Source organism: Coturnix japonica, chromosome 1, assembly GCF_054131305.1.
Source record: "Coturnix japonica strain WE chromosome 1, WE-NBRP24, whole genome shotgun sequence".
NCBI classification, from domain to species: Eukaryota; Metazoa; Chordata; class Aves; order Galliformes; family Phasianidae; genus Coturnix; species Coturnix japonica.
The window spans coordinates 98,990,079-99,002,957 of NC_140663.1; the positions used below are offsets into that span (position 1 = coordinate 98,990,079).

At 40.7% G+C, this 12,879-nt stretch overlaps 1 protein-coding gene across 6 annotated transcripts in view; it reads left to right on the plus strand.

Moving 5' to 3' along the window:
• The window catches only part of IGSF5 (immunoglobulin superfamily member 5), a 31,969-nt gene extending 25,126 nt beyond the window's left edge, over positions 1 to 6,843 (plus strand). For 4 of the 6 annotated variants that reach the window (XM_015882824.3, XM_085548267.1, XM_085548283.1 and 1 more), the window contains one exon: positions 5,466 to 6,843. In XM_015882824.3, coding sequence (XP_015738310.1) covers positions 5,466 to 5,534 — 69 coding nt within the window. In that variant the 3' untranslated portion in view covers positions 5,535 to 6,843. Of the gene's footprint in view, positions 1 to 2,760; positions 4,052 to 5,465 lie in introns of those variants that run through there. The other 2 variants (XM_085548279.1, XM_085548274.1) reach the window with 2 other exon arrangements.
• Positions 6,844 to 12,879: the final 6,036 nt, after the last annotated feature.

A 12,879-nucleotide genomic window follows, 5' to 3' on the forward strand; every position in this document is an offset into this window, starting at 1 on the left:
AGCAAAGCAATCACAGTGAATGAAGGTTTTTCAGCCTAGTGTTTTGAATGGGCAAAGGTGAACGTACCTGCTGCATGGTACACTTCCCTCACTGCCAGTTTGATTTTATAAGCTTCACCTACACAGGCTGGAGGCACTAGGATGTCTTCCTTAGTCTCTGAGGGCATCAGATTCAAATTGGTAACTTCTATTCCATATGTAAAAAGCTACTATCTTAGATGATTGAGAGATTAAGGGAGCATTTGTATCAGAGATTCCTCAGAAGTCCTTGCCCATTGACCCAACCTGGTACGAAGCCTGTAGTATGCTGGGTGGGGTCGCAGTGAAAGGTGACAACAAAAATTCACTTAGATCAGCTGTTCTCTGTTCAAACTCACTGAATCAGAAACTAAGGCAAAATGTTCATGGAAGATAAATGTTGTCCAGTAAATGCACTGATAAATTTGCAACATGAACAAAAGTTCTGGCAAGTCATCCTAGGGAAAAGTAATATCTCAGCGAAGAATAAGGGAAGAAAAAAAAATATGTGCAAGACATTTAAAAAATGATGAATATTGAACTAAATTATTGAGCTGAAGAAAAAATTACCAGCTACTGGAAGAGGAGGCCAGGAGTATAAGTCAAGAGGTGCTGGAAGGTCTCCATTCTGATTACATTAGCCAGGAAAGGTCAAATGGAGAGTAGAGTTACAGGCTTCTGTTTAATTGCGTATTTTGTTACCGTCAGCAATGGCAGGAGAGCAATCCTTGCTCTTACTTCCAAGAGGACTGATCTGCAGACCAAGTGCCCAGAGAGCTGTTTCACGTACTCTGACTCATTATGCAGCGCTTCTTCTGAAACCCAAGCTCAGTGAGGGAGATCCCTTAACCTGTCTCTAGCAGATTTTGCGGTAATACTATGGAGACTCGTGCTTTAGCAAGGGCCATAGGACCACTTCTGAGGAGCTGCACTTTTGCAAATTCTACTGCTAGAAAGAGAGATCTAGGGACTCAGCATCTTGCAGGACCGGAGAACCTCCTATACAAGCCTCATAATCAGTCAATTTAATATGACATAAACGTCTCTATGATAAATCAGAAGACCATTTTGTAAAAAGGAGTGTTCAATTACACTGAGACAGATTCATCCCTGGTGTAATTCAGCTAATTTCAGCAGTACAATGCAAGGCTTGGATTTGCCACCACTGCCACACTCTTCCTCTCCAGTCCAGAGTGAGTCACCACTCTGTTAATAGAGACAGATCTATTTTTCTCCATAACTACTCCAAATGATACTCTATAAACTGGAAATATTATTTGGTTGTGGTTGTGGTTTTATACCGGAGAGGAAATGAGTGATGGATTGTAGCTACATTTATTGCACTGTATATAACTGCTCTGACTCTGTGGATTGTTTCAGAAGAAAAATTAAGCTATCAAAATCAAATTAAAAGGCCAATAAACTAGAAATATAAACGAATGACAGCAAATATTTTTTCTCTTACTGATGAAACATACTATAGAGTATGCCATGCTATGATATTCATTGGTCAGCACGTCTTGATTAAGAGACTAATAAATATTGATGATACAGATGCAGAAACTCAGGTGCAGCTTTTAGACTAAAGTATATTTTTTCTAAGTGTCTGTGAAAGAAGGAAAGAAGTGAAGTTATGTGGGTGGGATTAACACAAAAAGAAATAAGAAGGAATTGCCAGATTGTGTGTCTATTGATGGACAGGGAAATGTGCTGAGTGTACTAAAAGCTGACAAGATGGAACTGCTTTGCTATTTGAAGCAATGCTTTATCTGAAATATTGTGAGAGTATCCATAGTTTTTGGGTGGGTGTTTTCCTGTAAATGCAGTGAGTTTGGAACAAGAATTAGAACCTGAGTGAAAGGGGAGAAATAACCTCAAGAAACAGAGAACTGTGCCTCCATCGTTTTTGTTCTAACAGTTAGCAGAACGTGTGATGCATGCAGATACATTTGGAAGTACTCCTACTACACTAATTTCAGCAATTTGTTCTAATGCAGTTTGACTTAGGTTTTTTTGGCTGGTTAATAGCAGGCAAAGCCTTCAGCTTGTCACACATTTCTACAGTGTCAGCGTCGGAGGAGCTGCAATCTGTCAAATCAATTTAGAGATCAGGGCCTCTGTTTCATAATGCCAGATGTGTGTTCATCATTCATATCACTGATGTCATATGGGTTGCAGAATTGAATACAACATGCTTGCAATAGCAGAAGTCCTTCCTCTGACTGTGGATCGTTATCCAAAACACCACTCAAAGATTCAACCCTGAAATCAGCTGGTACACACACTCATTTTGCCTTCTGATTCATCTACATCTTGCTGGCTCTTTTTGTGAGGTGGAAGAGCTGAAAGAGAGGAAAGATCTGGGCATCTGTTTCCTCAGTGAAACCAACAAACTACGCAACACTTTTCCTAGTAAAATACTTCCTTTACAGTAATCCCTGTAAAAATGCATCCAAAGCAGATAGGCAGTCAGCATACAGGTTTTGAAACATGTGGCTGTCAAACATGCATAATTAGCTAGATACCCAGCTGAGAGCACAGAGTCTCCAAACTATGTAAAGGAAATGCTGATGACATTCTGTTCTGACTAAGGATCAGTCTTAGAAACTTGCTTCTCTAACATTGGGCTGTGCAGCAAACCACTACAACTATCTTTATTGTTTCCTTCAATGTGTAGAATGTAATGAATAATTAAGCTTTTTTTTTTTTTTTTTTTTTTTTTTTTTTTTTTTTTAATGTTAGGGCTGACAGGACTGGTAGAGCACTGAGTTAGTCTGAAGAGGAAACAACTCTGAAATTGAAATCAAGCAGAGGCTCTAGCACCTGTAGCATATCAGAGTTTAAATATGAAATGGCTATTGTGGTACTAATCCTCTGCATTTTGTATTTTAATGTGTTGCATTTGAGACCTTCTGCAGCATCAGAAAATGACTTTCAGGTTAGTGAACCAGCAGCCTCAATGTCAGTGAAGTTATATCCAGCTTACCGCAACCTCCATGAGGCGATGCTACTTCAGAGAAAGCTTCACAGAAAACGGGCCAGTACACAGCATGAATTTATTGAAATTCATAAAATTATTCTTTAATTGATATCGGAGCACAGTGAGAATATGATATAAGTAACCCAGGGAATTTGCTGTAAAGCAAAGAACTATGAAGGATGCAGCAGGGCACAGGGGAACCTGGTCCATCATGGGCATGGTCCCCACTCCAGAAGTAAACTTACTGCTTGGTTCCTATCTTGTTAGAGAGGAGAAATAGCATTATGAGGCAGGGATTGTGTGACTAATTCTTGCAGGTAAGATTTCTAGGGCAAAAGAGGCATGCAGGAGTAACATTGTTAGATAGGGAAGAATAGTGCAGTTTAGGTCCAGCACTGCCTCCATACAGACGTAGAGCCATTGACCACAACCTTCTGGCTTATGACCTTCCAACCAATTCCTTATCCACCGAATAGTCCACCCTTCAAATTTATATCTCTCCAATTCAGAGATAAAGATGTAGTGAGGGACCATGTCAATGGCCTTGCAGAAGTCCAGGTAGATAATATCAGTTGCTTTCCCTTTGTCCACCAATGCCATCACTCCATCCTAGAAAGTCGTCAGATTGGTCAGGCACCATCTTCTTTTGGTGAAGTCATGCTGGATGTCTTGGATCACCTGCTCAACTTGCAGATGCCTTAGCATGTCTTCCACAAGGATCTGTTCCATGATAGCTTCCCATACACCAGAGATGAGACTCACCGGCCTGTAGTTCCTCGGGTTCTCCTTCCTCCCTTTCTTACAAATGGCAGTGGTTTCTCTTTTTCCCATCACTAAGAATGAGTCAAGATTTTTCAGATACGATGGAGAGCAGCTAGGCAACCACATCAGACAGTTCCTTCAGGACCCTGGGATGCATGTCATCTGGCCCCATAGACTTATCAGTCTCGTAAGTCAGTCTTGGACTTGCTCCTCCCTTACACTGGTGAGCAGTTGACTCCCCAATTCCCACCAACAGGTTCAGGGATGTGAGGTTCAGGGATGTGAGAAATATGAGAATCCCAGCAGAGAGTTCTAGACCACTGCTCCTTGTTTCTGTAATAAACAACAAAGAAGGGTAAATATGGGAAATAGCAGTATGTTCTGGCAACAGATAAAGAGGGGCGAGGGTGGGGGGATGAACAGTGTTGTATTTCAAACAGAACGCAGATGTCCTATGAAATCCTAGGGTGGTTGTATTTATCCCATGGTTTTCCTTGAGGTACTTGATCTCATTAAATAACAGAAAAATGTCCACATCTGTTACCTAACATTTTCCTCCATGGCTTGTTTAATAATATATAGGTACCAAATACATTATTCAAGATGCTTAATACTGGAAGATTAAAGCAATACAAGCTGTGCACGATTCAGGTTTGAGAAAAAAATATAGGAAATTTGGTCAATAGGTGGGGAAAAGCTTAGGGTTCATGAAAATTTTCATTGAGAAGAAGAGTGAAATTCCATTAATGCCTGCACCAGCTGGGGAAGTCGCAAGGAGCAGTAGCCAGTAGATTGCATCTTCTTAGGAGAAAATCAAACCAACATTGGAGCTAGGCCCAGCAAATGATTTGATTTTATTGCTTCTTTAGGGAAGCTATCTAAAGATAAAGGCTTACAACTTTGTAAGTCATTTTCACTCCTTAGAAGTACTTTGTAATTGCCTGTGTGATGTCACAGTACCACATTTAAATATTTATAGCATATATTTTTTGAATGCTTTTGAGAATGAATTTTTGTATTTTCCTCTACAATGATATTCGTAAAAGTATATAGGTAATTAGAACTGCAAATCCACAGCACTGGTTTCAATTGATGACAAGGTTTTCAAAACTGCCAAGTGCTTGCCTTGATCCGACCCTTCTGGGGTCAGCTTGGAAACACTCTGCTGTCAGTGGGAGTGGATTGTGCCTGTTGTGGGAACTTAAAAAAAAGCCAATCTGTAATGAACATGAAGATGCTGAGAATGGTCTTTCTGACACATGAACTACTAGCATGCTTCTTGTTGCAGTTTCCAGAGTACTAGGAAAACAATGTCAGAAGTTAAGCAATTTTTACAACTTATGGGGTAGTTTCTGTAAGAAAACTGTAGGGGAAATGCCTAACACTATCTTTTGCTTGAAAGAACACAGATTGCAGAGTACACAAGAACTTCTCAGCGCAAGACTAATTAACGAATTCCCAGTAATGCCAATTCTGCATTGCATATTAGGCTTATATAAGTATTTTCTTTTTTGTTCTTTTCTTTGTATTTAGATTTTCTGCTGTTTTTTTTCTTTGTATTTAGATTTTGAGTGGGTTGCTGATGATGGATTTAATTTTGGCATAATGCTTTGTAGTGGGCGGTGGTAGGTAACCTCCTGAGGACCCTTGAGTGACTGCTTTTCTAAGACTTTCAGTTCTCTAACTGCTTTTTATTCTCCTCTAGGGACGACCTCAAAGACGTACCGATTACCCAATCAACCCAAAGAAAATTAGAAATGTGACACATGTTTAGGATGGACTTCTGAAAACTCTTACCTGAGTTGTGTTTTACGGGTTGGAATGGCTTCCTGCGACAGGGAAAGGTCACCGCCAGTTCTCTCAATTTAAGCTATAAGTTATTATTATTATTTTTGTTTATTTCTCTTGTAATGAAATAAAATTGCAACCTTTACAATGTAGTATATGATAGCTCAGCAAAATAATGGACGCAAATGACTGCCTTAGATTCGGAGACAAATGATGAGAATCTACAAGAATAAAAATGTATCGTTTCGATTTCAGGAAAATGAACAAAACTCCTACCAGAGAGAAATATTCAGCTATCCACAGCAAAGTGAAGGACTGCAAATGCTGGCGATTAGGTAGTTCAGAGGAAGTGGTTAATAGTAATACTGGTTAATGCAATATCTACTGCATTTTTAAAAAATACTTACAGCTGATTATCTCAAGCTCAGAGATCAACAGTATTTTTCAATTTATATTCTGTAGTGAAATTAAGGGCAGAAAGCAAAAATCTTAAGCTGAAAAATGTGGATTTGAAACTACTGATTTTTAAGAGCCGTTGCTTCAGTGCTTAATGTGTCTGATCTAATTGGAGCTGAGTCTGGCAGCTAAATGATGTGGATCATAGTAAAGGATGGCTGATGGTGTTTACCCTATCCTGCCATCGAGGATAGAGTTGATAATGACCAGGAGAAGCACATTGTAGCTGAGCAACCCAGCCAATTGAACAGGTCCTGCAGAAGGACCCTACATAAGCCTTCCCAGTTTAAAAAGTACAATTTCTAGATGAAGTGTTTTGTCTGAAATTCTGTATTTCATAAAAGAAATGCTTAAGCAATTTTATTTTTATACAAAGGCAAACTTCTGCCATTGCACTTGTCTTTTTACCCACTCAAAGCTTTCTGAATTATTCAGCTTTTTGCATGTTAATTTTCTGCATGAACCTATGCAGGTGATCTTTGAGTAAAGTTGCTGTTGCACAAAAGCACTTTCAGTGTTAATCAGTGCAATGAAAATAAGAAATCTGAAACTTGATCTCAGGAAAAAAATAAAATAAATGTATTGTTTTGTTTGTTTAGCATTTAGCTAGTAATATTTCCAGTCAATCTGTCAGAGCAAGTGCTGGGGCTAATTCATCTTCTGCCATATGTAATTGTATACAAAGCTCACTCAGATTCTGGCCACCTCCACTCTTTCTGTCTTGTCTGGTTGATGAGGAGCTTTCAAATGCATTCTCCTTGAATGGAATTGCAGCAAATGACATGGTATGTAAATAACTATAGTGTTACACAGGGAAAATATAATTTGTGAAAATGTAAGTATTTGTGGAATATCTGTGTTTTTTCTTTGAATATCCATTCACTGGGAGAAAGATCTGCTTCATTCTGTTGTGACATCTCCTACTTGATAATGCAGCTCAATGCAACCTGAAAAACAATAAAAATCCACTTTGTTACAGGAATGTCCACTGCACAAGACAGATAGGCTGAGGGTAATATCAGCCCATGCCTTTGGGTAGAAGCCACGGACCTTTTGCTTTCTGAGCAAGGTTAGCAGGCCTACACTCATGAGAAGAGTAACCTTGCCGTACAAAAATGAAAACTGTTTGGAAGCATTTGTTCCCTTGCAGAAAATGTGTATTAATCAGAATGCATTTTGAAAATGAATCAAACTCTACTGCACTGTTTATCTCAGAACCCTTGCTCTCAAGCTTAGCATTGTTATTATTTGGTATCACTGTCCTTGAATCAAAGAAAACCTTTTCTCCATTTAATCTGTATCCTTCCCCATTAATTAAAAACAACAGCAAAAGAAGTGATTGTGTTGGGGACAAGGACAGGAACTAAAAGAGGAAAACCTGTGCCAGGAATGTTGTGCCCTCCATACTGGGGAGACCTCATGGACACTTTCACATGGTGCTACCAGGTGCTTGAGAATCCTCAGAGAACACCAGCAGTGCTACCCAAACTGATTTTTAGGCTGCGGTTGGTCCAAATTTCCTTCACTGACCGCACAAGCCCATGACCAGAGTGGGCACAGGGCTTTTTGCACAAAAATGCACCACATCCATGGAAACATGCCTGGTAACCACAGTCTGGAGCAATTTTCCTTCCTGACAGCTACAAGAATGCATCCCATGTGGCTGTGGTTTATTTTTTACAGAATTACCATGAGGTTAAAATTCTTATAGTGTCCCTGAAATTTATAGTCGGGTGCATTTGTATGCTTACAGATTTGTTTTCTTCAGGCATGTTATACAGCCCGTATATCATTTCCAGTACTAGCTGTTAGTTATGTTTGCAAATAGAGCTCTGCAAACAACAATGCATAAAATACAGAGACAATTTTTAGCACTCAGGGAAAATAAAATATACAGGCACTTTCAGAAGACAGAGTAGGCTAAAAATATTGAATTTCAGGCACTTTATGGAGACACCAATCTTCTGTACACTTGCGTGTTGATTTATAATTACAACTTGGGGGACATTTTAGTAATCTAGAAGTATCTATTTTTTTTTTTTTTTATTGCTTACAGACCATGCAGTTTGATTATATACAACCCTTCCATGTTCCCATACATAGTGTTCTGAATCGAATTCCATGTGTATATGGGAAAAAATACACCAGAGATAACCAGTACTTCATTCTGCAATGAGGTTTTCTAAAGTTGTGCCTACAGTTTTATATTTCAGAGAGAACTCAGGCTACCTGAAGAGAAAGCTATTTAAAAATAACACTGACTCTGCATGAAGCTTTCTTTTTCTAGCAAGAAAGCATCTGATGTGGGCTAAGCAGACTCAACAGATACACTCTTAGCAAAGGGTACTCACAGTGTTGGCTAAACACTTGGTTTCATACTGATCAGATTGAATAGAATTGCTATTTTTGATATTTGCTCGGTAGTATACATAATATGTACTGTTGCTAACCTACAGTAGACTACTTTCCATCTAGTATGTGGGGATTCCCAATGGCATAGGAAGGTACTCCTTGCTTACCAGTCAACCAGCCTTACTATGTCTTTCTTCAAAAGTATCCTCCATGAAACAGGAAGGAAACAGCTTCCTACAAGACTCCTTAGCAGAAGCTCCTCTGAAACCAGAGCATGGTACCCTGGAAGTGTTGCTGATATCTTAGTCCCCCATCCATCCAAAGTAGGGCCTACTCTCTAGCTCTCCCTCCCAGATCTTCCTAAAACCCCACATCTGTATTCTCCGAAATACAGTAAAATTAATCCAGTAGCCTCACAGTAGCTACATAAATACAATTAAGCAATCTATATGCTCCTGAATTGTCCTGTATGGCCAGCCTATAACTGAAAGAGAAACCCAGTTGCCAATATGGGAACGCTTCTCATGAATACCTTTGCATCTTAGTACTCTTCTCCAAATCAGACTCCAAAAGCCCCTGCTAAAGAAAAGGTTGAGACCAGGAATTCATAAAGCCCCTGATATGGAGGTATATGCTCTCAGTAAATGTGACTGTCATGATTAATCTCTCCTCCTACTCACCATGAACCATTCTTGTTCCCCGGGCTATGAACTAGCTGTCTCTTTTCCCCCCATGTGATAAATAGCTTTGTTGAACTTTTTAAACTTCCTTTGTCTCTCACTTTCCTCTCTTTTTACCATCCTTATTTTTTTTCTACTCGGAATATCTTTTCTTTAAACAAAGGGCTAATTGATACATATCCAATTAACATCTGAGCATTTGTTCTCAGCTTGTATTTAGCTTTGCAAATTGCTGCTTCTATTTCAGACCTGAGAAAGGACTTGCATGTCAGAAGATTTGTTTAACATTTCCAGCAATGCCAGCTGATCCAATAAAGCACACAACCTCTACCTGCACACTTTGACCTGCCCACACACTCATACTGACGCTTTCCTGCTTCAATCATCCCACTCCCTGGGATGTCAGAAGGACACTATGCAAATTTAAGCTGACCTTTCTAAACTGCTATTGGGGAAAAAACGAAGATGTAACTAAGGGGATGATTTGCACCTTAACAGTAAAAGACAGCCAGTCACTCATCTCTTAAACTCACCACGGTGATGAAAAAAGCTGAGCGCATAAAAGAGTCAGAGATAGCTGCCCACATGCTCAGCCCCTCCAAACCCAAGGTATTTACATGTAACCACTTAAAGAAAGAACACAATAATTTCACTGAGAAGGTGGTGAGGCGCTGGCACAACTGCCCAGAGAAGCTGTGGTGCCCCATCCGTGGAGGCACCCAAGGCCAGGTTGGATGGGGCCCTGGGCAGCCTGAGCTGGTGGGGGGCAGCCCTGCCCATGGCAGGGATTGGTGCAGGGTGGGCTTTGAGCTCCCTTCCAGCCCAAACCATTCTATGAATACTAACCCTACATGTAAACAAAATGCCACTAAAGAGGAAATTAAATAAAATGTTATTGATGGTGGGAGAAACTAAGCCATGCCTACACCAGCACATCTGCTGCATCAAACCTCATGATGATGGAAAATTAGCTGCATGGTCATAAAGATGGAATGTGATAGGAATGCTGTGCATTGTGGCAGTCTACAGCTCCAAACAGAGTTGTCCTTCTGCCCTGGAGATTTCCCACAGCCCTCCCTCCCCCTGCCCTCCACTCTTTGGGAGATGTGGGTCGCTAACAGCTTCTTTATGTGATGCTTGAAACCACTGATCATTTACACCAGATCAGTACTGATATTCATTTAAATGAGAGTGGATACCTGCAGGCACAGAGGCTATACAATAGAATATTCATTTTCAGTTCAGATAGGCTTTTGGCATTAGCTCTCACAGCAGAACTCACGTCACACAGATTATATTTATATTGTTTATTTGCTACTGTGATATGATTACTCTCCCAAATAAGAGATTACCTTAAGTGCTTTTCTCAAATCATGTTCCAGCAAAACACTCTGTTTTTGTTTTGGGGAAAGAATGCCAAAATCCAGGGAAAACAATACAGAGATGTTTTAATTAGAGAAGCCAACCAGATCTATATTTGCTCTGCCTCCATCTCATTAGCTTCTCCTCATGAAAGGCCCAGTGGCTGCTCTGACCTTGGGCCAGATCCTCTGTATTATTGATCTCCTCAGTTCCAGTCCTCTCAGCTGGGTACGACTGCTGAAGCCAGTAATCATCATGAGGTTTGCCCAACTGCACTGAAAGGGTGGTGAGGCTGTGCCTCCTGCTTGAAATCATAGAATGGCCTGGGTTGGAAGGGACCTCAAAGATTATCCAGTTCCAAGCCCTTTCTGTGGGCAGGGCTGCCAACCACTAAATCACTATATCAGGCTGCCCAAAGCTGTATCCAAATCAGCCTTATGGGTTTCCCCAGACAGAGAAGCTGGGTAGTTACTCACTGTCTCAGTGCGTGAACAGTCTGTCACGTGTGCACGGAGACAGGATATTGTCTGCATTAATCCATGCTCACCAAGCAGCCTGTGCATGTCAGTATAGCCGCTCACTCCCATCACCGCATGGTGCTGCCTCTAAACAGATACCTGAAGAAAACTGCTCCTGTCAGAGACCTCTCTTTCCCAACACCCCACCTTATTTGCAGATTTTTCTTTTCTTTGTCTCTGCTCGCAGTTTGGTGCCATGTCTCACAGAGTTACACGTTTAATTAGGAATCACGTGCCTCAGACTGGGTGCCCATGTTCCTCAGCTGGCTGCAAACCACTGTGACAGCCACATAGCACTGTGCGAACAACAAAGACAGGCATCCGCATCCCCTTAGCATCCGCAGTCAAACTGCTGGCAGATTTTGCCCTGCATTTCAGGTACTCTTCAATTATTGCAGTGAACCCAATCAGCAATAATCGATGAAGACTTTCTAACACATCCTGGGAAAATCATTCACCAGACTCAAGGAGGTTTCCTTTCTTCTCTTGCTAATTGGTTACAAAGCCTAAGTTTCCTTCATTTCAATGCCTTTAACAGGGCAGAGGTAGAAGCAATTAAAGTTAGGTGGGTGATTAGGAAGCCAGTGATGAAGCTCTACAATAAGAAGAGCCATGAGCAATGGTTACTGACAGTAGGTGACTAAAGTAACTCTGTTCTTAATGGATAACTTTGCTGCTGTATCAGATATGCTGTGCAGACACCTCTGTCCTTTGTGCCCTCTATTGCTGCTTACTGGCCAAAGTGACAGAGCGCACCACCTCCATGCCCTGTGTTTAGTCTGCTGCTCTCAGACATGCTCATGGGTCATTGACTACATCAGTTCTAAACAACGTCTAAATAGCCTATAATTGCAGCTATTTACATGCAAGTGCTGAGCTGTAGCTACGCCATTTCCCCTACCATAGATGCAGAGTGCATAGCATTCAGCTTGTACAGCCTGAGCTGATGTTTTGCTGGAGACCACACAGATTCAGTGCACTGTTTGCTCCTCTTGCTTCCTTTTCTGCTTCTCCGACAGTTACCAAATGAATATAATTGCTAATAGAGGGTTGCTGTTTTTTTATCCTGTAAAGGAGCAAGAGGACTTCATGACGGCTTAGAGATCGTACAAAATGGTGAATTAGCGTAATCAACAATTTCAGTAACAAATCCATTACGATGCTTTCAATTTCATCAGCTCAATTCAAGATTCTTTACTCCTGGGTTAGAACTGGCATTTCATTGCACAGATCAGAGCCATTCTCATCAGTCAGGTATATTTCTGAATGCGTTTTATGGCCAAGACAATTTATAACACAAAACCAAAAAGAACATAATGGTTACTTTGTTCTCTAGGCACCAGTCATGTACCTCTTTAAATTAGAAATGTCTAAAATGGAACAAGGGGAATGAACATCTAATATGGAAATAGGCTCAACTTGGCATATTTACCTAATTGTTCATCTTTTTTTTTTTTTTTTTCTTTTGCATGATGTTAATTGAAACTAACAAGAAGCATATTCTGCCCAAGGTTCTGGTGACAGCCCCAAACACTTCCCACTCTGTTCAGGACTGCAGGAAGAAGGTGAACAGGGGAGGGGGAGTGGGGGAAGAAAGGCAGATTTCAACAGCAGAAAGCAGACAGAAGCTGACTCCCATGTCTTTGCTGCTATAAATCAAGCCAGCCTCACTCATTTGAAACCATTTTGCTCACACTAAGCCCAAAGATCCTCTGGAGTGACTGAGACAAGATTCTGGTGTATTCTGCTAACAACTTTCCCTGGGGTCAGTCATGCAGGACTTGTTTTCTAGTTCTGTGAATCATAACTGAACCCCATATATTGCTGATATACGGTGCACAGGGTAGTAATAGTGTTTATCACTGCTTTTTAACACAGGATTTAAATGTGGTCTAAGCAGATAAGTAGCAAACTGTTTATGGATGCAGAACCAAGAGCACAATTAAACATCCTGCTTAATGAG